Source organism: Podarcis gaigeae (assembly GCF_964106915.1).
Source record: "Podarcis gaigeae genome assembly, chromosome: 14".
Classification (NCBI taxonomy): Eukaryota; Metazoa; Chordata; class Lepidosauria; order Squamata; family Lacertidae; genus Podarcis; species Podarcis gaigeae.
Window position 1 is genome coordinate 52,165,982 of NC_139690.1, and position 25,243 is coordinate 52,191,224.

The 25,243-nt window shown below is 47.7% G+C and overlaps 1 protein-coding gene across 2 annotated transcripts in view; it reads right to left on the reverse strand.

Annotated features, from left to right (window-relative positions):
* The window catches only part of MMD2 (monocyte to macrophage differentiation associated 2), a 40,353-nt gene extending 26,477 nt beyond the window's left edge, over nt 1-13,876 (reverse strand). The window contains exon 1 of one of the 2 annotated variants that reach the window (XM_083711830.1): nt 13,010-13,876. In XM_083711830.1, the coding sequence (XP_083567956.1) occupies nt 13,010-13,056 (47 nt within the window). In that variant the 5' untranslated portion in view covers nt 13,057-13,876. Of the gene's footprint in view, nt 1-8,725; nt 8,867-13,009 lie in introns of those variants that run through there. The other variant, XM_083711829.1, reaches the window with a different exon arrangement.
* Nucleotides 13,877-25,243: the final 11,367 nt, after the last annotated feature.

Genomic DNA, 25,243 nt, shown 5'->3' on the forward strand with positions numbered 1-25,243 from the left:
CAGTCCACCCATGAGCAGTGCCTGGTTTACGTATAAGCTAAACAAGCTCTAGCTTAGGGCCCCACGCTCTTGGGGGCCCCAAAAAAATTAAAAGGGGAAAAAAAGCTGGATGTACATTTCCAAAATATAAGATAAAAATACAAATAAAATAAAACCTACGTACAGCAACAGTGTTTTGTGTTGTGCAGGCTCCTATGATGTAAGTCATGGGCCCCGTCTGCTAGCCTGCTCCCTCAAACGGGACCGCCTCTCCTGGTATGTCCCACGGAGGACCTTACGGTCTTCAAACAAAAACATCTTGGAGGTCCTGGGCCACAGGGAGGTCAGGCTGGCCTCATCCAGAGCCAGGGCCTTTTCAGCCGTGGCCCCGATCTGGTGGAACGCTCTGTCACAAGAGACTAGGGCCCTGCGGGACTTGACATCTTTCCGCAGGGCCTGCAAGACAGAGCTGTTCCGCCAGGCGTTTGGCTAGGGCACAGTCTGACCCCCTCTCTCCTTCTGTAATACTCATAGAACTCTAGCCCAATGGTTGCCATTTATTTGACTCTGAATTGATTTTAGAATGAATTGATTTTAGAATGTATTTGAATTAATTGATTGTGATTTTATGTAAACTGTGTTACTTTTACTGTTGTTAGCCGCTCTGAGCCCAGCTTTGGCTGGAGAGGGTGGGATATAAATAAAATTTTATTATTATTATTAACATCACTGGTTTGCTCCTTTCTATATATAGGGTGCCTACATTCTGCATGGACTTGTTGCATGGCCACATGTGCAAATGGCTTTAGATACCTATTAGGTCCATAAATTACCAAATAGCATATATTCAACACAAAAAACAGCGACAGTTTGTTGTTGGCAAAGGACAGCTGGACATAGAAAGGGCCCCATTACCTTCAGTAGCTTAAGGCCTCATCAAACCTAAATCTGGCCCTGCCCATGAGACGTAGTGAGGCAGTTGCCTCAGGTGGCAGTCTGGGGACAGCTGAAAGGGGTGGCCTCCTTTGCTTGTTGCACTCCTCCTCTTCCTCCTCCCTGGCCTCTTTCCCCCTCGCTGCCTTCAGTGCTCCTCTGGGCTGCCTCCAGTCACCTCCATCGGTGGTGAAGGAAGTGTTGCAGAAGCAGCGGCGGCAAAGGGGGCATCATTAACTGTTTTCCCTCAAGCAGCAAAATTTCCTGGCCCATCCCTGCCTTCCATCGGACCTCACCTTACAGCTCACCCAAATCACGCCCCCTGCTCCCCTCCGCATATCACCTGTGTCTCATCAATGCAAACATTTCGGCCTCAGCTGCAGAGGGTGAGGGAGAAGGGATGGAGCAGCAGTAGGGCAGGATAGATGCTGGTGAGCTGGCCTGTCCTGTCCTGGCTGTTTCTCCGCAGCTCACCTGGGCTGCCCTCCCCCTAGACTGCTCACCTAGGCTGCCCACTTGTTTGTTCACTTGCCTGGCTGCCTGCCTGGGTCACCCACCTGCTCACCTGCTCTTCTGGGGCCCCTGCCCTGCCTGCCTTCTGCCCCATCTCCCTCCTCATCACCCTGCACTGCTGCTGTTCTTGCTGTGGTTTGCAGCAGCACCTGTTGGCGGCAATGTGAATTGCAGTGTGATGACATCCTTACATTATTATTGTATAGTAAGATCTCTACAGTATTTTGTTCTGCAGTTTGTTTGAAAGTCGCACACAGCCAAACTGAATGTCAAAATAGAGGCAGTTACATTTGACACTCGTTCTTTATTATCACCTATGAGAATATTGCAAATTTTGGCAGGCCTTCATGCCTTTTGCTGCAAAAGCGCGAGGTGTGTACGGAAGATCGGTGAGGAAGCCCTACACCCCCCTAAGCTTGACTGCTGCTACCCGGAGATGTGGTGCTCCAATCACACACCGTGGCGCCATCATTTTAGTCCTGGGAGGCCCGTACACAGCCTGGCACCACTTCAGCTTTCTCACTCTAGCGGCATTCGCCTGGTGACCTCGTTATAATCCACTTGGCTGCACCTTCACGGTAGGCATAGAACGAGTCTAGAGAATTGAGTCCAGAGGCTCACAGGAAACCTGGTCGGGTCAAGTTTTCAGGTCACTCATACCAATGCCAGCCAAGAATAACCTGACCCCGTTTAACCCCAAAGCTCCCTCTGCCTTAATCAGGAGATAAGCTTCGTCAGAGGCCACCAAGTTACATGATCTGGACAAACAGACGCTTTTACTTGTTCCCCAACTGCCCCCATTTCCCAGGGACAGACAGACGCATTTTCGGCTCCCTCTCCCTGCAAAGCAGAGCTGCACTTTCCAAGTTGCAAGTAGTCGCAATTCCATTTTATGCTGCCCTAATCAGCTCTTGTGGGTCCAGTTCCGGACAGTGGATTTTGAGAAGGAGGTAGATGAAGGGGAACAGACTCAAGAAGTGAAAACAAATCATAAAAAGAGCCTGCTGGATTAAGCCAACAGTCCATCTAATCCAGCACCCTCTTATGGCCAAACAGATGCCCTAGTGGGAAATGAACAAGCAGGACTCGAGTTCAAGAGCACTGTCTCATCTCCCTCAGTCTCCAGCAACTGGTTGCTGAGGTATATCCTGAACAGCTGCTAATATATTGTATCTATATATAGATTAATATTGAATAGAATGTTAACCAGCCCAAGGCCTGGTTGAAGAACCTCCCTAGAGAGAGTGTTCCACAAATGGGGAGCCACTGCAGAACAGGCCCTGTTCTCGTGTTGCCACTCTCCGGACCTCCTGCGGAGGACACACACGAAGAAGGGCCTCAGATGGTATCACAGAGTCAGCATATGGGGAGAGACAGCCCTTGAGGTGTGTGGCCCTGAGCCATTTAAGGCTTTGAACTGGGCCCAGAAACTGATTGGCAGCCAGTGCGGTTGGGCCAGGATGGATGTAATATGCTCAAACCATCTTGCCTCAGTGAGCAACCTGGCTGCCGAATTCTGCACCAGCTGAACCATCTTCAGAAGCAGCCCCACAGGTGTTGCAGTAATCTAACCTAGAGGTTACCAGGACATAGACGACAGAAGTAAAACTATTGACCGTATCTCTTTCCAGAGAGGGGTGCAGCTGGGCCACCAGCCCAAGCTGATGGAAGGCACTGTGCCTCAGGCGGCATCATAGAGGTACCCTCTCCTCCAGAGGTAATCACCTGAGCTCTGCGAGTGCGGCTTTCTCCAGTTTGAAGTGCAGAGTGTTTGAGGACCAGGACATTTGCAGGGGAAGCAAAATGCTTGTTTACAAAGCTATTGTTCTACCAACCTTACTGTATGCTTGTGAAACATAGACCACTTATGAATGCCATCTCCAATTCCTTGGAAGATTCCATCAATGGTGTCTCAAAAAATTTTTACACATCACTTGGTGAACTAATATCAGTGTACTGGAAGAAGCAAAGATCACCAGTGTTGAAGCAATGATTGTTCAACATCAACTTCGTTGGACTGGTCATGTTGTGCAGATGCCTGATTATCGTCTTCCAAAGCAACTACTCTATTCTGAACTTAAAAATGGAAAGCGCAATGCTGGTGGTCAACAAAAGAGCCTTAAAGACTGTCTCAAGGCAAATCTTTTAAAATGTAGTATAAACACCAACAATTGGGAAACACTTGCCTGCGAGCGCTCCAGTTGGAGAACAGCCTTTCCCAAAGGTGTCCTGGACTTTGAAGACACTCAAACTCAGGACACAAGGGAGAAATGTGCTAAGAGGATGGCACGCTTGGCAAATCCACACAGTGATCAACTCCTGCCTGGAAACCAATGTCCCCACTGTGGAAGGACGTGTGGATCCAGAATTGGCCTCCACAGTCACTTATGGGCTCATTGTTAAAACCGTGTTTATGGAAGACAATCTTACTCGGCTACGAGGGGTCGCCAAAGAAGACCCTCCTCAAGAGCAGGCAACTTCCCGTCCATCTGATTTAGGGAACCGCCCACTAGAGTGTCTCAGTCTTATCTGGACTGAGCTACAGTTTGTTGGCTCCCATCCAGTCCATTGACAGAAGTACTGTTTTTGGGGGACAGGAGGCAGGCAGGTGTGGAGGATTCCCTGGTCCTGAATGGGGTAACTGTGCCCCTGAAGGACCAGGTGCGCAGCCTGGGAGTCATTTTGGACTCACAGCTGTCTATGGAGGCGCAGGTTAACTCTGTGTCCAGGGCAGCTGTCTACCAGCTCCACCTGGTACGCAGGCTAAGACCCTACCTCCCCGCGGACTGTCTCGCCAGAGTGGTGCATGCTCTAGTTATCTCACGCTTGGACTACTGCAACGCGCTCTACATGGGGCTACCTTTGAAGGTGACCCGGAAACTGCAATTAATCCAGAATGCGGCAGCTAGACTGGTGACTGGGAGTGGCCGCCGGGACCACATAACACCAGTTCTGAGAGATCTGCATTGGCTCCCAGTACGTTTCCGAGCACGATTCAAAGTGTTGGTGCTGACCTTTAAAGCCCTAAACGGCCTCGGTCCTGTATACCTGAAGGAGTGTCTCCACCCCCATCGTTCAGCCCGGACACTGAGATCCAGCGCCAAGGGCCTTCTGGCGGTTCCCTCATTGCGAGAAGTGAGGCTACAGGGAACCAGACAGAGGGCCTTCTCGGTAGCGGCGCCCGCCCTGTGGAACGCCCTCCCATCAGATGTCAAAGAGATAAAGAATTACCTGACGTTCAGAAGACATCTTAAGGCAGCCCTGTTCAGGGAAGTTTTTAATATGTAATGCTGTACGGTTTTTAACACTGATTGGGAGCCGCCCAGAGTGGCTGGGGAAACTCAGCCAGATGGGCGGGGTATAAATAATAAATTATTATTATTATTATTATTATTATTATTATTATTATTATTATTATTGTCAGGCAAGACAACTGAAGAAGAAGAGGAGAAGAAGAGTTTGGACCACAGCGCCACCCGCACCACTACCCTAAGAAGTCTCAAAGCAGCTAACATTCTCCTTTCCCTTCCACTTCGACAACAAACACTTTGTGAGGTGAGTGAGGCTAAGAGACTTCAAAGAAATGTGACTAGACCAAGGTCACCCAGCAGCTGCATGTGGAGGAGCGGAGACACGAACCCGGTTCACCAGATTACGAGTCCACTGCTCTTAACCACTACACCACACTGGCATTCAGAAGCATTCTGTGTGTGTGTGTGTGTGTGTGTGTGTGTGTGAGAGAGAGAGAGAGAGAGAGAGAGAGAGAGAGAGAGAGAGGCAAATTTCTGATTGCAAACTACTTCACTGGCTCCCCCATAATACATACATGTATTTCCTCCCCCAGCAATCACTTGAATATGGAGTCTTTTCCAGGCCGGGAAAAGTGCAGCGTAAAATGGGAATGTGACTACTTGCAACTCGGAAACTGCACTTCAAGGCTGGGAGGAACCAGCTAAATATTTCTTCCACTCCTGAAAGGGGATTACCCAGAAACCAGGGCAGCTGCCAAGGTTCATATTTCAGCACCTGTTCAGCTGCCCTCTTCAAGCAACAGAGGAGCGGCAAGGATGGTTGCCAGACCTTTGGACCTGACCCAAAGTCTCCAAGTTTGCCTGACCCCTTACAGGGAGGGCTCGAATCTCCGGGTGGGCAAGAATGCCTTCCATCATCATCAAATAATTAAGAAGACTGTGCATGCAGCTTGCAAACTCCAGTCCAGCAGGATCTGGCTGCAAATTATAGCATAGGCGCTCAGGGTGGGGGTACCTGCCCTGCTCCCAATTAACTTCCAGATCACCAGAGTCTGCCCCTAGGTCTCAGGTTTGGGCCCTGAAGTCTCAGAGTCTGGGATGCTCCCGAACTGGCAGCCCTGGCTGCAAGAGGCTGGAAAAGGAGCCGTGACGTTTTCCCACTCCTGCTGGGAGCAAACTTGTCATGGGCCAAGAGTCAACCTGGCCTGAAGAGGAAGAGAGAGTGACTCCACCTGCAGCTCACCAGCCTTCAATGACAGGGAGGAAATGAGAACCAACTGGCTTCAGTCTTCTGAAACAGAGCTCTCAGCATCAGTCAGATGCTGGAAACAACGTCTGTGGTTCCTGGTCCCACCTTGCTGTTTCCTGTTCTCCATTTGGACCTTTGGCTTCGTGGTCATCGGATTCCCTGACCGCCTGACTACGTAGATTGCTGTTTGTCTGACCCTCAGAGCAGACTTGACTTTGGATACGAACTCTGCCAAGCCTGTCTCAGAGACTGTCATCTTCTGCTTGTTGGCCTCACACTCCACCAAGCTCTGAACACCGCTCTCAACAACGGGACTCCGACAAAACTGGGCAACTGACCAGGAAGGAGTAAGGAAATGGGCACTGCTGACCATGGCAAAGATGGAGGATGGGGACCACTTTGCCTCAGCTCTGGAGCAGGCACTAGGATGACCAGCAACTGAGAACTAGGGCAGGGTGGTTAGCTGGCAGTTGCCTCATAATGATATTTTTTAAAAAACATATTCCTGCATTGCAGAGGGTTGGACTAGATAGCCCTTGGGGTCCCTTCCAACTCATACTCTCTCTCTCTCTCTCTCTCTCTCTCTCTCTCTCTCTCTCTCACACACACACACACACACACACACACACACTCACTCACACATTCATACACACATATTCACACACATTCACACACACGCACATTCTCTCTCTCTCTCTCTCTCTCTCTCTCACACACACACACACACACAATTTTTATTTGTTTTCCATTTAATATTATGCATTCACATCATCATTCTTCACTTTACCGCCCTGACTCTTTAGAGCCTATCGACTTCCTTCCCTCCCGCCTCATAGCTTTTGAAATTAACCTTTATATCATTGCAAGTTATACGTTTTCCAATTCTAATTACGCTCATTACAGAATGGCTCGAAATTTAAATAAATATAGAAAGATAGAAAATTTCTCATTACAAGTCTTCAGACAACCCTGCTAGTGATGTTAATTGCTTACAGTAATCTTTCAAATATCGCATGAACTCTTAACGATTCTGTAGATTCATGCAAAGTTACTTGCCGCAGTCGTATGATGAAACAACTTCCAAGGGGTGTGTGGAAGACACCCCACCCCACAGGGAACCATCAGGGGGCTGCCTGGATAATCAATCACATTTCTGGCTATTGAATCACAGTTTGCCAGCTGCAAAGCACCGTAGAGAAAATGCAATTTAGTGCCATGAGGTTCTCCCTGGAGGCAGCCTGTGCTCAGAAGAGGGAGATTTGGGGATTGAGCTGAACAAGTGGAAACGAAGAATCCTGGATCTTTTGTGGGGTGGGTGCAAGATTTCTGGGATCTGGGCTTCTGGGATCTAGTTCACCAGAAGTCTTGACATCCAGCAACCGGAGTGCCAGACTTAAAATTATGTAATTCTGAGCCCAGGAATTTGTTGCAATGAATACCAGGACCAAACAGAGCTCAGAGTCCTTTCACATGTAAGATCACACCTGGTGAAGCCCTGCCCTGCAGGTTTCTTCCTTTCAGCCATATACTTGCAAGGGAGGGTGGGTATGTCATTGTTTGAAAACTGAGTCAGAAATCTGCGTGGGTCTATCTCGGCTGCCTCAAATCACTTTCTGTTCAACTGTGGTGCAGGAGTCCAGGAAGTGCAACAACTTCCTGCTCCATGAAAGCTACACTTACTTAACCGAAATTCTCTTTTATCCTACGTGAGACCAAAACCTGCTGGATCAGCCCAAAGGACCCTTCTGTTTCCCAAGGCAGGGTGGGATCAGCAGAGCATCTCTTCTCTTCAGGGGTGGAGAGGGCAGTTTGCCGAGTGGGGCTTGTGGCCACCCTCCCAGCTTCTGTCCACGGTTTCTAAGCCACACGAGACATCTCTGCTAGCCACAGAGATTGTGTCACATCTGCACACCCAAATCCCCAGCAGAACAATCTGACAGACATAGCCCACTGTGCCCCTGAAGGACCAGGTGCGCAGCCTGGGAGACATTTTGGACACGCAGCTGTCTATGGAGGCGCAGGTCAATTCTGTGTCCAGGGCAGCTGTCTACCAGCTCCATCTGGTATGCAGGATGAGACCCTCCCTGCGGGCTGTCTTCCCAGAGTGATGCATGCTCTAGTTATCTCCCGCTTGGACTACTGCAATGCGCTCTATGTGGGGCTACCTTTGAAGGTAACTTGGAAACTGCAATTAATCCAGAATGTGGCAGCTAGACTGGTGACTGGGAGCGGCCGCCAAGACTATATAACACTGGTCCTGAAAGATCTTCATTGGCTCCCAGTATGTTTCCGAGAACAATTCAAAGTGTTGGTGCTGACCTTCAAAGCCGTAAACAGCCTCGGTCCAGTATACCTGAAGGAGCGTCTCCACCCCCATCATCCAGTCTGGACACTGAGGTCCAGCTCCGAGGGCCTTCTGGCGGTTCCCTCCCTGCGAGAAGTGAGGTTACAGGGAACCAGGCAGAGGGCCTTCTCGGTAGTGGTGCCTGCCCTGTGGAATGCCCTCCCAGCAGATGTAAAGGCAATAAACAACTATTTTACTTTTAAAAGACAACTGAAGGCGACCCTGTTTAGGGAAGTTTTTAATGTCTGATGCTGTTTTGTTTTTAATATTCAGTTGGAAGCCACCCAGAGTGGCTGGGGAAACCCAGCCAGATGGGCGGGGTATAAATAAATTATTATTATTATTATTATTATTATTATTATTATTATTATTATTATAGCATTCAGCCTCACCAGTCATGCGAATGATGGCTACTATGAGCCCAAGTGTTTCCCCCAACGAACATGCAAACAGCACCTGCAGGATCTGGCCAACGGCCCATCTACTGCAGCATCCCTGGAGGTTTCTATGGAGAGGTTGGATGGTCTTGGATGCTTTAGTTGAGATTCCTGCATGGCGGGGGGTGGACTAGATGACTCGCGGGATCCCTTCCAGCTCTACAATTTTATGAACCTGTGGCCAATCAGATGGCCCAGTGAGAAACCCACAAGCAGGACCTGAGAGCAACAGCCTTCTCCCCGCCTGTGGTTTCCACCAGCTGGTATTTGAAAACATTGCTGCTTCCAGGGCATAGCCATAGCTAGCAGTCATTGATAGCTTTACCCTCCTCCATGTCTAACTCTCTTTTAAATCCATCCTAGTTCATCACTGCTTCCTGCAGCAAGGAGTTCCAAAGTTTAACACTGTTCTGCATGAAAAGGGGCTTCCTTTTTAATCTGTCCTTCCAACTTTCGGCTTCATTGAATGCCTACGAGTTCCAGTGTTATATGGGGGGGCGGCTTTATCCATTTTCTCCATGTTAGGCAATTTTTTTTAAAATAAACTTTCATTATGCCACATCTGACTCACCTCTACAGATGTACATGGAGGATGAAGCAGGTTTTTTCTCTGTCGCTCCAGAGGACAGGCCTAGAGCCGAGAGGCAGAAATCGATGGGAAGCAGATTTTAGCTAAACACCGGGGGGGGGGGGGGAGAGGCACTTGCGAATGGCAAGTACTGTTTAGGGAAGCCCTGTTTAGGGAAGTTTTTAAAGTTTCATGTTTTATCACTTTATTATTATTATTATTATTATTATTACAGTGGTACCTTGGGTTACAGACGCTTCAGGTTACAGACTCCGCTAACCCAGAAATAGTACCTCGGGTTAAGAACTTTGCTTCAGGATGAGAACAAAAATCGTGCGGCGGCAGTGGGAGGCCCCATTAGCTAAAGTGGTACCTCAGGTTAAGAACAGTTTCAGGTTAACAACGGACCTCCAGAATGAATTAAGCTTTTAACCAGAGGTACCAACTGTATTAATATTAATATTCTGTTTGGAGCCGCCCAGAATGGCTGGGGAAACCCAGCCAGATGGGCTGGGTATAAATATTATTATTATTATTATTATTATTATTATTATTATTATTATAGCATTCAGCCTCACCAGTCATGCGAATGATGGCTACTATGAGCCCAAGTGTTTCCCCCAACGAACATGCAAACAGCACCTGCAGGATCTGGCCAACGGCCCATCTACTGCAGCATCCCTGGAGGTTTCTATGGAGAGGTTGGATGGTCTTGGATGCTTTAGTTGAGATTCCTGCATGGCGGGGGGTGGACTAGATGACTCGCGGGATCCCTTCCAGCTCTACAATTTTATGAACCTGTGGCCAATCAGATGGCCCAGTGAGAAACCCACAAGCAGGACCTGAGAGCAACAGCCTTCTCCCCGCCTGTGGTTTCCACCAGCTGGTATTTGAAAACATTGCTGCTTCCAGGGCATAGCCATAGCTAGCAGTCATTGATAGCTTTACCCTCCTCCATGTCTAACTCTCTTTTAAATCCATCCTAGTTCATCACTGCTTCCTGCAGCAAGGAGTTCCAAAGTTTAACACTGTTCTGCATGAAAAGGGGCTTCCTTTTTAATCTGTCCTTCCAACTTTCGGCTTCATTGAATGCCTACGAGTTCCAGTGTTATATGGGGGGGCGGCTTTATCCATTTTCTCCATGTTAGGCAATTTTTTTTAAAATAAACTTTCATTATGCCACATCTGACTCACCTCTACAGATGTACATGGAGGATGAAGCAGGTTTTTTCTCTGTCGCTCCAGAGGACAGGCCTAGAGCCGAGAGGCAGAAATCGATGGGAAGCAGATTTTAGCTAAACACCGGGGGGGGGGGGGAGAGGCACTTGCGAATGGCAAGTACTGTTTAGGGAAGCCCTGTTTAGGGAAGTTTTTAAAGTTTCATGTTTTATCACTTTATTATTATTATTATTATTATTATTACAGTGGTACCTTGGGTTACAGACGCTTCAGGTTACAGACTCCGCTAACCCAGAAATAGTACCTCGGGTTAAGAACTTTGCTTCAGGATGAGAACAAAAATCGTGCGGCGGCAGTGGGAGGCCCCATTAGCTAAAGTGGTACCTCAGGTTAAGAACAGTTTCAGGTTAACAACGGACCTCCAGAATGAATTAAGCTTTTAACCAGAGGTACCAACTGTATTAATATTAATATTCTGTTTGGAGCCGCCCAGAATGGCTGGGGAAACCCAGCCAGATGGGCGGGGTATAAATATTATTATTATTATTATTATTATTATTATTATTATTATTATTATAGCATTCAGCCTCACCAGTCATGCGAATGATGGCTACTATGAGCCCAAGTGTTTCCCCCAACGAACATGCAAACAGCACCTGCAGGATCTGGCCAACGGCCCATCTACTGCAGCATCCCTGGAGGTTTCTATGGAGAGGTTGGATGGTCTTGGATGCTTTAGTTGAGATTCCTGCATGGCGGGGGGTGGACTAGATGACTCGCGGGATCCCTTCCAGCTCTACAATTTTATGAACCTGTGGCCAATCAGATGGCCCAGTGAGAAACCCACAAGCAGGACCTGAGAGCAACAGCCTTCTCCCCGCCTGTGGTTTCCACCAGCTGGTATTTGAAAACATTGCTGCTTCCAGGGCATAGCCATAGCTAGCAGTCATTGATAGCTTTACCCTCCTCCATGTCTAACTCTCTTTTAAATCCATCCTAGTTCATCACTGCTTCCTGCAGCAAGGAGTTCCAAAGTTTAACACTGTTCTGCATGAAAAGGGGCTTCCTTTTTAATCTGTCCTTCCAACTTTCGGCTTCATTGAATGCCTACGAGTTCCAGTGTTATATGGGGGGGCGGCTTTATCCATTTTCTCCATGTTAGGCAATTTTTTTTAAAATAAACTTTCATTATGCCACATCTGACTCACCTCTACAGATGTACATGGAGGATGAAGCAGGTTTTTTCTCTGTCGCTCCAGAGGACAGGCCTAGAGCCGAGAGGCAGAAATCGATGGGAAGCAGATTTTAGCTAAACACCGGGGGGGGGGGGGAGAGGCACTTGCGAATGGCAAGTACTGTTTAGGGAAGCCCTGTTTAGGGAAGTTTTTAAAGTTTCATGTTTTATCACTTTATTATTATTATTATTATTATTATTACAGTGGTACCTTGGGTTACAGACGCTTCAGGTTACAGACTCCGCTAACCCAGAAATAGTACCTCGGGTTAAGAACTTTGCTTCAGGATGAGAACAAAAATCGTGCGGCGGCAGTGGGAGGCCCCATTAGCTAAAGTGGTACCTCAGGTTAAGAACAGTTTCAGGTTAACAACGGACCTCCAGAATGAATTAAGCTTTTAACCAGAGGTACCAACTGTATTAATATTAATATTCTGTTTGGAGCCGCCCAGAATGGCTGGGGAAACCCAGCCAGATGGGCGGGGTATAAATATTATTATTATTATTATTATTATTATTATTATTATTATTATTATTATTACTACTACTACTGTTTGATGGTGGAAAGGCCTTGCCTTGGGAGGCGATCAACTCTCCTTTGCTGGCAGCTTTTAAGGAGATATTGGATGCCGTGCCTAGCAACACTCCCCGTTACAGAACTATTAAAAGTTGCAGAAGCGCTGCAACCCCCAAACACACACACTTAACCAGAGCTGCGGGGGCGGGCGAGGCTAGCTGGGTTTTTTGCCCCAGTGAAGCCTCTAGAGGGGCACTGCTGAGGCTCCCAGCCTGTGTGTGTATGTATGTGAATACAGTACAGGTGGAGGGTATGTCAAACTGGGTCTTTGACCCGGTTGAAATAAAGCCTGGTTTCACCCCTGACTTAGCATCATCTAGTCCCCCTACCAGGCAGCTCCATCCAAGCCCTTCTCTCAGCTCACCTGTGTCATCAAGGACATATGCTAGCCTACCTTGCAAGGCTGTTCTGAAGAAAACAACTCCATCAGTATAACCCGACGTTCCTCTAATGCTCTCTAAGGCAGCCGTCCTAAGAGCATCTACCAGGAAGCATTGTTTGATTGTAAACTGCTGTGGTTGTTTTGGGGTTTAAAAATAAATAAATAGCGGTATATAAATTTTATTATTATTAATAATAAAACGTAAGAAATTGAGGAGAGGGTGACTTATTTCTGAGCAAAGAGTCTTGGGATTGCAAGAAAGAGAGACCTCACCGAGAAGTCAAAGCTAAGACCGCATTTCTCCCTTTACAGGGGAGCCAGCGCCTTGCACCTAGCAGGGCTTACTCCCGAGGAGACGTTTACCTGGCGTATCTGGTCTTCTGGAAATCCAGGAGGCTGGACACAAACATCTTTTTAATTCCATCAGAATCCAGCTTGGGCGATGTTGGAAGAAGAGGAGGAGGAGGGCGGCCCAGGGCAGGAGTGGTGGAGGAGGCGATAGGGAGAGACCCCCGTCCTCGGATCTTCGGTGTCCCGCGAGGGGGTCCCAGGTGGTCCCAGCCACGAAGAGGCAGCCTCCCTCCGGAGCAGGCAGCCCAAGGAACTTCATCCGCTCCTCTGCCTGAGCTGGTCGGGAGCCAAAAATGAATGCCCCCCGCAAATGAAATCTCACTTCTTCGCGTCTCCCAAAGGCAGGCAGGCGATCTTGATTTTCAGAGGGGGTTTAATTTTTTATAATTAAAAAAAGAGGAGGAAGGGGGGCAGAAATCCTGGCCATTCTGGGTCCCTCTCTCCGGCAGCCCTGTTGCGCAGGGGGGAGAAGCAGCCGGCAGGCACCCGGTCTGGAGAGGCTCAGAAGCTAAAGAGCGCATCCAAGAGGCAGGGTTGGAGCGAGGAGGAGGCGAGCGAAGGAGCCGCGCGCTGAGTCGTGATCGCGAAATAACAAGATGATTAGCGCTCTGGAGGAGGGAAGAGAGGGAGGAGGAGGAGAGAGGGAGGAAGGATAGATAGATGGATGGATGGAGGGCAGGGAGGGAAGGAGGGAAGGAAGGAGGGACCCCCGCCGGGGCTCCAAGTGGCCGGAGCAACCGGTCCCCAAGCCGCCTGTTGGATCCCAATCGGCATGAGCAAGGGAGCTATAAATAAAGGCAGCCCCGGTGATATAGTGCGCGCCCGCGGATCAAATAGCAGCGGATTTGGATTAATAAGGGCAGAGCCGAACTGCGCGCGCTGGCAGCTCGTCCGACGGTACAGCTGAAAGCGCAGGGCTTTGCCCCGCCTCGCCAAGAATCCTGGGAACCATGGTTTGTTAAGGGTGTTGGAAGTTCTAGTTGGGGGGTCCTTACTCCCAATATCCTTAACAAGCCACAGTTCCTCCCCCCAGAACTACAACTCCCAGCATCTCCAACAAACTGCACTACCCAGGATTCTCTCGAGAGAAGCTGTGTTGTTGTTGTTGTTGTTTAGTCGTTTAGTCGTGTCCAACTTTTCGTGACCCCCTGGACCAGAGCATGCCAGGCACTCCTGTCTTCCACTGCCTCCCCAGTTTGGTCAAACTCATGTTCGCAGCTTCAAGAACACTGTCCCACTATCTCGTCCTCCGTCGTCCCCTTCTCCTTGTGCCCTCCATCTTTCCCAACATCAGGGTCTTTTCCAGGGAGTCTTCTCTTCTCATGAGGTGGCCAAAGTATTGGAGCCTCAGCTTCAGGATCTGTCCTTCCAGCAAGCACTCAGGGCTGATTTCCTTCAGAATGGATACATTTGATCTTCTTGCAGTCCATGGGACTCTCCAGAGTCTCCTCCAGCACCATAATTCAAAAGCATCAATTCTTTGGCGATCAGCTTTCTTTATGGTCCAGCTCTCACTTCCATACATCACTACTGGGAAAACCATAGCTTGAACTATACGGGCCTTTGGCAAGGTGATGTCTCTGCTTTGGTGTGCCTTAAAAGTAGAGTGAGTGTCTGCTTTTAAAGCACACGGTTCCCCCCCCCCCCAAAAAAAATAATAATCTTGGAAACTGTGGCTTGTTGGTGATGTTGGGAGTTGTAGTTCTGTGGAAGCAACCTACAGTCCCTAACTCACTGGGGGTTTGAGATGCATCAGCTACCCTCACCTGTCAAAACCAACCCAAATTGTTTATCTGGGTGTGGCAGCTGTCACATGCTGACAACTTCTAGGAACCACAGGTGAGAGCTGAGCGCAAGTTGGGGACCAAAGGCGGACAGACTACCCCAGGAGGAGCATGATGTGTCCCCCACGAGAGGTGGCACCCCGCTTTCTGAACGCCAGTGGCTGGAAGCCACAGCAGGCAAGAGTTGCTCTCATGCTCGAATCTTGAATGCTGGTTTCCCACAAGCAACTGTTTATATATATATATATATATATATATATATATATATATATACACACACACACACACAATTTAAATGTAACAAATTATCAAAGCAAATCATCTTCATTATTTCCCCCCATTATTCCCCCCTTCCACCTCCTCCACAAACCCTCTCTCCCTCCCCCCTCTAAGACTTCCTTCAGCTCCTCTCCCTGATTTCTCAACCTATATTAATTTCTGCATATTGTAAAATTGTACACATCCTTATATTATCTGTCTACTATGTTAACCCTCGACAAATTTGTGTATGTTTATTCAAAACCTGCCAAGGAGTCCAGTTCATTTTGTGGTCTTTTAAAATAATTTGTAAAAGGCTCCCGGTCTTCTTTCAAGTCACAGTTATCCTTGTCTTGCAATTTGCATGTCAGTTTAGCCAGTTCTGCATAGTTCATCAATTTCTCTTGCCACTGTTCTTTAGTCGGGGTTTCCTCATTCTTCCATCCTTGTGCAATCAAGACGCTTGCCGCTGCCCACAAGCAACTGTTCAGCCACTGTGAAAGCAGGATGGTGGACTAGATGGGCCATGGGCCTGATCCAGCAGGACCTTCTCGTGTTCTTACGGAGTGAATCATTTTGGCCTAATGATCTCGGCTGTCCAACGGTGGACCACAGACTCAGTGGTGTAGCATGGGTTGTCAGCACCCGGGGCAAGGCAACTAATTTGCACCCTCTAACCCGTGGATTTGCGCCCCCTAACCCGTGGATTTGCGCCCCCAACCCTAACCCCCAGATGTTGCTCCCGGTGTGGCCGGGCCCCCCTGCACCCCCCACGCTACACCACTGCACAGACTCCTTTGGGAGGCAGCAATGGAAATATGGAAGCAGAAGCTGTATAGCTGTCTCTTGGGGGTGGAGGAGTTGCAAGGTCTCTTTGCAACTCTCTGAAATTCTGGCTGTTCTGGATTTGGCATGGCTTACAGCGATGTGGACAATGCATCAGAAAGCCTTAAAAGGCTTGTGCAGTATGCATTGATTGTTTATTTACCTTCGACAAACATGCATCATTTAAATGTTCTTAGTATTAGAGCGGCTGGGCAATCCAGCCAGGTTGATGGGGTATAAATAAAAAAATTATTACTGCTATTACTACTACTAGTCGTAGTACAGTTACCGTATTTTTTGCACCTAGTTTTTGGAGGAGGAAAACAATAAAAATAATATTCTGAATCTCAGAAGCCAGAACAGCCAGAGGGATCACTGCGCAGCGAAAGCAGCAATCCCTCTCACTGTTCTGGCTTCTGGGATAGCTGCACAGCCTGCATTTGCTCCATAAGATGCACACACATTTCTCCTTACTTTTTAGGAGGGGAAAAGTGCGTCTTATAGAGCAAAAAATACGGTATATCCTGCCTTTTCTCCAAGGGGACATGGGGCCTAGTGTATGGTTACCAGGTGTCCCCGTTTCCCGGGGACAGCCCCCAGATTCACAAATCTGTCCCCGGACAAAATCCGTCCCCGGAATGTCCCCGGATTTCATTTAATGTCCCCGGATTTATATTTTAAGTGTAGTAGATTTATTAGTAGGGAATGAAAGTTGTGTGATTGGTTCAACGGCACAAGACACATCATATGGGAACTTCTGGTGAGGCAGAATGGGGGGCGCCACTGCCGGGGGGGATGACCGGGGATGCCCGGCGCATCAACTGAGGGAATCGATGACCCCCCCCACAACCCAAATCAAGCTGGGAGCGAGAGCACCCGGCCACCTGGCCGACTGCCCAGCAGTGCTCCAGAGCCATGAAAACCCCGGAGCCAACGCAGGGAGAAGGAGGAGAGGAGGAGAAGGAAGAGAGAGAGAGCGGAAGGAGAAAAAAGAGGGGAGCCCCGACCTTGCTGCTCCACTGGCACTGAGGAGAGGTAGGAGAGCACCCGGAGGGCAAGGACACGTGGCCGACCCAAACTTACTCCATGGTGACTAGCGCTCCAAGAGAGAAAGCCGGGGCCCAGAGGAAGGCCGTGTGACAGAGGAGATCACAGAAGAGAAGATATTGCTTCTTTAAAAAAATTTTAATAACTTTTTTTAAAAACAAAAACTCTTTTTTTAAAAAAGTGACCCCGGATTCTTTGAAAAAAATCTGGTAACCCTAGCCTAATGAGGGCATTTGGACCCAGTTTCCCTGCCTACTTTCAAAAAGCCACCCCTCTGGCCTGAGCACCAGAGTGCAGAATGCTCATAGTTCTGCACTGAAGCCACATTTCCTCTCTCCTGCCTTTCCCCACCAGCTTATATTCTGCCCTTACACAGTGGTGGATGCATCCCAATTGAATCCACTGGAGGTTTTGCACTCCAGATTGCTCTCTCCTTTTGCTCCAGTACCCTTCCGGGGGGGGGGGGCGCTGTGAAGCAAAGCATTCAGGGTACGAAGCTCAGAAAGCTCCCTCCCCTCTCTCCCCCCTCTTTTTTTTTTTTTTTTGATCCATCACTTCTGGGAGCAATACGGCCTGGCTCTCTCAGCCTCCTTCCAGGCTGCTCAGCAGTGCATGAGCCATCGCGGGGAAAAACAGCACAATACAGAATGGCTGAGAACATAGTGGTGAGAGGAGAGGAGAAAGCCGCTTCCATTCATTCAGCAAAACAAAAACAAAAAAACAGGTCAGCTTTCTCTTGGCACATTCGGCAGCAACCACTTTCCCAGGCAAGGGCTTCTGTTCTCACAGGAAAACAGGGTTGCGGATCACAGAGGCTCCAATAGTTGCTCTTTAGCGCAGACAGTCCCTCGTTTTTGATCCCTTGCAAATCATCCTGTGGGCTGTGTCCCTACATTTCCCTCCCCCCCCCCCAATTTTGTATTCATTTTATAACACAAATAAAAAACACAAACAGAAAAGACAAACAATACAAACAAATTCTTGTCATATCCTTATTTTTCTAAACATTGTTAAGCGGGCTTCCCCACTTATCTGATTTTCATTTTACCTCATCTTTGGCAGTTTACATATATCATAATTTCTAACCATTTTTTTTTTAATCACGCTTACTTTTACCATAAAAATCTTCACATTTTATCACTTACAAATAATACTATTTTAAAATACCTTATCTTCTACTTCTAACCCTACAGCCTATATCCACTTCCAAAGCTATTCTAAGATTAAATATTAACATTTTTTTTCCAAATATTCCTTAAACTTCTTCCAATCTTCTTCCACTGTCTCTTCTCTCTGGTCTCGGAGTCTCCCAGTCTCTGAAAATCTTTAAGTGAAGCGAGGTACCAAACTTTGTACAATGAAAGACAAGCTGTGAAGCTTTGTGTATTCAGCAAATACGATGTCCAACACTGAACAGAGATTCCGGATATTGACTACCATTTCGTAGAATTCTTCATCAGCTTGGTGGGAGGATATAGAATTGCTTCATAAACCCATCTTATATCGAATGAATGTATGTAAATGAAAATATTAAATGTTGTGGAACAGTGCTCATGTAAGTCTCACTTCATTTAAAGAATTTCAGAGACTTTGAGACTAAAGATTTCATTTTGTACTTGTTATGGTTTGAAGGGATTTTATAAAGATTGTCTATTGCGTATGCACATGGTCAACCTTGGAGAGGTGCTTCTTGTCAGTACAGTGGTACCTCAGGTTACATACGCTTCAGGTTACATACGCTTCAGGTTACAGACTCTGCTAACCCAGAAATAGTGCTTCAGGTTAAGAACTTTGCTTCAGGATGAGAACAGAAATAGTGCTCCAGCGGCGCGGCGGCAGCAGGAGGCCCCATTAGCTAAAGTGGTGCTTCAGGTTAAGAACAGTTTCAGGTTAAGTACGGACCTCTGGAATGAATTAACCCGAGGTATCAATATAGAGTTCAAAGCAGCAACAGCCCAAGTCTCAGTGCAAGGCAGCCAGCAGTTTTCTGATAAGACGCCCTGAGCAGAAACAGCAGCTTTCTTAATGTTGTGCTGGTTATTATTAAAAATATACACAAAACCCTGCTCCTTTGGCTAGTCTTCTACCAACATGACCTCCTTCCTCCCTGCCGAGTTCCTTAATGACACTAAATCTAATGTTGGTTTTTGCGGTGCAGTTCTGCGCTGAGTGTTAAGCACACTGTTAAGACTTCCAAATTAATTTCACTCTTGGCGTCGGCAGGATTTAAGCCCCGGATTCCCCTGGCCTGCTAGCATGACTTGACTTGCTCCTTCGAGCAGGAATTTCCAGTGCCAAATGCCTCTCTGTTTTGATCAACACCACAGCAGAAATCTTGGCTGCAGCTCCGTGTAGCTGGGGCAGGTGGGGTGAGGACTCTTCAGGTTCCTGTTCCCTGAGATACCTTAAATACAGTCTCCTTGGTTTCCGGACGTGTCTTTAGGAATCAGTATTATTCAGCTGCTGCAGCAACCCGGGGCAGCAGGGCAGGTGGGGAACTCCTTTATGAGCTTCAGAGCAAGCAGAAAATAATCTCTCCCAGGTACTCCTGCTATGGCAACCCCAGCCCTTAGAATTAAGCCATGGAACTCGCTGCCACAGGAGGCGGCGGTGGCCACCGACTTGGATGGCTTTAAAAGAGGATTGGACAAATTCACAGAGTATAATAATAATAATAATAATAATAATAATTTATTTTCACCCCACCCATCTGGCTATCGCTGGCTCCTAGCCACAGTGGCTATGCTCTATCTCCATGGTCAGGGTCAGCAATGCTTCTGAATGCCAGTGTGGTGTTGTGGTTAAAAGCGGTAGACTCGTAATCTGGTGAACCAGGTTCGATTCCTCACTCCTCCACCTGCAGCTGCTGCGTGACCTTGGGCTAGTCACACTTCTCTGAAGTCTCTCAGCCCCACTCACCTCACAGAGTGTTTGTTGTGGGGGAGGAAGGGAAAGGAGAATGTTAGCCGCTTTGAGACTCCTCCGGGTAGTGATAAAGCGGGATATCAAATCCAAACTCCTCTTCTTCTGCCAGTTGCTGGGAATTGCAGGAGAGGAGAGGGCTCTCATGCTTTTCCCACTGGGGCACATTAGTGACCACTGTGAGAAGAGAATGGGCCACTGGCTTGATCCAGCAGGTTCTTCTTATGTATTTAACAAGGGAAAGGGACCCCTGACCATCAGGTCCAGTCGTGACCGACTCTGGGGTTGCGGTGCTCATTTCACTTTATTGGCCAAGGGAGCCGGCGTACAGCTTCCGGGTCATGTGGCCAGCATGACTAAGCCGCTTCTGGCAAACCAGAGCAGCACATGGAAATGCCGGTTACCTTCCCGCCAGAGGATCTACAAAGTGATCTACTTGCACTTTGAGGTGCTTTTGAACTGCTAGGTGGGCAGGAGCAGGGACCGAGCAACGGGAGCTCACCCCGTCGCAGGGATTTGAACCACCGACCTTCTGATCGGCAAGTCCTAGGCTCTGTGGTTTAACCCACAGCGCCACCCGCATCCCTTCTTATGTATTTACGATGGAATAAATAAAAGTGCTTCTGGCCTGGACAAACACGTGCGGTGGGACACTGTGCCCAGTTATGTGGGCACTTGAGGTTCACAGGGAAAGTCTAGTGAAAGCTGTGATTAGTTGTAATTCCTCCATTGCAGGGGGTTGGACTAAATGACCAAATGACCCTTTGGGTCCCTTGCAACTCTACAGTTCTTTGACACTGTAAGTCAGGGAGAAGAACAGCACCTTGGACAGCGACAAGCATCGGCAGAAAGCTGAGGACTTCTCCTTCTAAGAAAGCTGTAGAGAGATGCTGTCTCAGCAAGGAGCTAAAGTGTCAGGAGTTGCTTGCAGGAGCCAGGCCCTGTGACCAATAGGACTTTACAGGACTGGGGCCTTCCTAAGTTCTGAAGAGGCAAGGAGCGGCCTCACAGGTGAGGCCGATTGGTAACTCACAGCACCTGGTGGCAAGAGCCAGGAAGGGATATAAGGTCAGCATTTTCCCTTCAGCTCTTGGCCACAGCAACACGTTCCCTGCCTTGCTGCATTTGGCTCCTTGACACCTTGCTTCTTGATCCTCGGACCCCTGACTTCTTGACTCCTTGCTTCCTGACCCTCGGACCCCTGACTTTGTGACTCCTTGCTTCTTGATCCTCGGACCCCTGACTTTGTGGCTCCTTGCTTCTTGATCCTCGGACCTCTGACTTTGTGGCTCCTTGCTTCCTGACCCTCGGACCCTTGATTTCATGACTCCTTGCTTCTTGATCCTTGGACCCCTGACTTTGTGACTCCTTGCTTCTTGATCCTCAGACCCCTGACTTTGTGACTCCTTGCTTCTTGATCCTCGGACCCCTGACTTCTTGACTCCTTGCTTCTTGATCCTTGGACCCTTGGCTTCGTGACTCCTTGCTTCTTGATCCTCGGACCCTTGGCTTCTTGACTCCCGGCTCTCTGACCCTCGGACTCTTGGCTTTCTGACTCCCTGCTTCTGGACTCCTGTTCCTGCTCCCACCCCAGTTCCTGTTCCTGCTCCCAGCCAGGACTTTGATTGCCCATGAACCAGACTGTGACATAGAGGCAGCCACAGCATAATATAGCAGACAAGACCTGGAGCCTGGTAGTTACCACCTCCCTGGAGAAGCTGGTTGGCTGGTTAAAGGGCCCTCACCTTATTCTGCAGACATTCACAGTACTGAGGGGACAGAGGTGCTGCTATTGGTACTGCCACCTTAGTCAGTGGATGGTGGCAGGGCTGTGTCCTCCAGCTGAGAGGATCCTTAGAAAGATGCTGATTATTCTCCACCCAAGGAAGCAGCCTGGACCTTCTGCTCTTTCAGAGTCCCTCACCATGCAGACCATGAGCCATGACAATCCGTTTCTCAGCTAAGGAAATCATAGCGGACTATGAGTTGAAATCAGTTTCCTCCTAACCCTGAACTGTGCCAGCTGAGTCTCCCCTTCTCGATCAAATCTTCCAGCTGATAAGTCAGATCACCAAACAATCCGTCTCACCAGATCCTGGAATGGCTTTACTTTCCTACATTTTGCCAGGAGCTCCAGTGTTGTCTAACAAAACTTTTTATAGCCCAGTACTGGAGAATTCTCAATATGGATCTTTTTGAAGCATGGACGTCACAGATATGAAACATTATTTTTTTTTTATGGACAAGCTAACAGCACCCCAAAGAGACCACCATACTAGAAGAAGCCCTCTCTTCCACACCTGCCCCCTCCCTAATTTTCCTAATGACAAGTGTTTTGCTAATTAATAAGAATGGAGAACAACAGCTCTGCAACCACCCCATTTAGAGGCGGTGCTGATTAGGCTGTTCTGATTATTGTGTTCTTAATCACTTTTGCTGAGGTATGTGGCACTAATCTGCCTAGGAACCAGAAATAAGGCTGTGAGTCTGTAGTGCTAAACCCAGAAATACCTCTTGCATCCTGCTAAAACCGCTCCTGGGTAGCTGAGCAACACCCCATTTGGGTAGCTGAACAACACCTTTGGTCCTTGCATAGCTTGCAGATTAAAAAAAAATTGATTATCCAAATGATTGTTTGTATATGATAGCGTATGTATGTCTGTACATATAATAGTTCTCTCTCTATATATATATCTATAGACCTCCACAGTTGGGCTGCAGAACAGAACAGTTGCTTGTGCATGGTTGTGTGTGCGTATGTGCATACATTTATAGGGCTAATCCGCCTTACTAAAGGGCAGATACGTGGGCAAACCCTATGCTGAACGAGTCTGCCCATGTGGTCTGAAAGAGGTGGAAACGGCTTCACATGTGTTGCTACACTGCGACCTCTATGGGGATATCAGGTCACTGTTTATTTCCCCTATCGTTCAGAAATTTCCAGGTCGATCTGAATCTCAGCGGCTGAAAATCCTACTAGGAGATAAAAACCCAGAAGTAACACTGAAAGTGGCCAAATTTTCTGCGGCTGCGATCAAGCGGAGGGCATTAGCTGTAAAAAAGTAAAAGACTTGACCCCTGGACAAGCCCCCTCATTTTTTAAGTCTATACATACATTGTAGTGCGTGTGTGCGTGTGTGCGTGTGTGTGTGTGTGTGTGCATATGTGTATTGCTTTTATGTATAATTTTACAACTTTTAATTGACACCATTACTCCCCTTGTAAACTATCGCTGTTGTTTTTTCTGGTCTATGACCGTAATAAATTAATTCATTCATTCATTTATAGGGCTAAGGTTGGGCTACGGGAAAAGCCATAGCAAGGAGAATAGGAACAGGATCTGCCTGGCCAACGGAGCTGGAATGGGAGCAAGCAGGGGGAAAGCCAGGAAGGCAAAGGTGGACCTGCCTCAGAAGCTGCGAAGTCAGGGACTGAGTCAGATCAGAAGCTGAGTAGTCCAAGGTAGAGCTGGATCAACTAGATCAGGAGCATCACAGAATTGTGGATCTTCTAGTCCAACCGTCTGCTGTGCAGGAATCACAACTGGCCACCCCTGGCAGGTGGCCATCCAACCTCTGCTTTATTTATTTATTTTTTAAATAAACTTTTAATTAACAATTTCAACATAACATATCAAAACATCTCATATCCATCATTTCCCCCCTATTTTTTCTCCCCCACCTCCCCATCAAACCCTTCCTCCCTCCCTCCTCCCCAGACTTCCCTCGGCTCCTTCTCTGATTTCTCAACTCATATTGTTCTTTGCCTACTGTAAAATTGTATAAATCCTTATATTATCTATCTACTATATTAACAATCAATAAATTTGTGTGCGTTTATTCAAAACCTGCCAAGGAGTCCAGTTCATTTTGTTGTCTTTTTAAGTAATATGTAAAAAATTCCCGTTCTTCTTTAAAGTCACAGTTGTCCTTATCTCTCAGTTTGTATGTCAGTTTCGCCAGTTCTGCATAGTTCATCAATTTCTCGTTTGTTCTTTTGTTGGGATTGTTCTTTCGTCGGGATTTCCTCATTCTTCCATCCTTGTACTATCAAGACTCTTGCCGCTGCTGTTGAATACATAAATAAATTCTTCATTTTCCTTGGCAGGTCTTGTCCTACAATCCCTAACAAAAATGCTTCTGGTTTTTTTTACAAATGCCATTTTAAACATTTTCTTCAATTCATTATATATCATTTCCCTTTTTTTAAATTCCTCTACATTCCCACCACATATGTAAAGTATTGCACTTGGGCAAAAAAAAATGAGAGGCACAAATACAAGATGGATGACACCTGGCTTGAGAGCAGTACATGTGAAAAGGATCTAGGAGTCTTGGTTGACCACAAACTTGACATGAGCCAACAGTGTGACGCGGCAGCTTAAAAAGCCAATGCAATTCTGGGCTGCATCAATAGGAGTATAGCATCTAGATCAAGGGAAGTAATAGTGCCACTGAATTCTGCTCTGGTCAGACCTCACCTGGAGTATTGTGTCCAGTTCTGGGCACCACAGTTCAAGAAGGACACTGACAAACTGGAATGTGTCCAGAGGAGGGCAACCAAAATGGTCAAAGGCCTGGAAACAATGCCTTATGAGGAACAGCTAAGGGAGCTGGGCATGTTTAGCCTGGAGAAGAGGAGGTTAAGGGGTGATATGATAGCCATGTTCAAATATATAAAAGGATGTCACATAGAGAGGGAGAAAGGCTGCTTTCTGCTGCTCCAGAGAAGCGGACACGGAGCAATGGATCCAAACTACAAGAAAGAAGATTCCACCTAAACATTAGGAAGAACTTCCTGACAGTAAGAGCTGTTCGACAGTGGAATTTGCTGCAAGGAGTGTGGTGGAGTCTCCTTCTTTGGAAGTCTTTAAGCAGAGGCTTGACAACCATATGTCAGGAGTGCTCTGATGGTGTTTCCTGCTTGGCAGGGGGTTGGACTTGATGGCCCTTGTGGTCTCTTCCAATTCTATGATTCTATGATAAAAGTCCCCTCCTTTTCTTTACATTTCCAACCTCTGCTTTAAAACCCCCAAGGAAGGAGAGTCCACAACCTTCCAAGGGACTCTGTTCCACTGCCAAAAAGCTCTTGCCACCAGAAAGTTCTTCCTAATGTTTCATTGGAATCTCCTTTCTTGTAACTTGAATTCATTGGTTCTGGTCCTCCCCTCTGGAGCAGTAGAGAACAATCTTGCTCCGTATTCCATGTGACCACTTCTTAGATATTTGAAATGACCAGCGCATCTTCTCTCGGTCGCCTCTTTTCTGGGCTAAACACACCCAACTCCCTCAGCCATTCCTCATATGGCTTGGTTTCCAGACCCTTGATCATCTTGGTCAGATCAGAAGCGGGAAAGTCAGGAACAGAATCTGGTCAGAAACCAGCAAGGTGCAGGTGGAGCTGGGTCAGG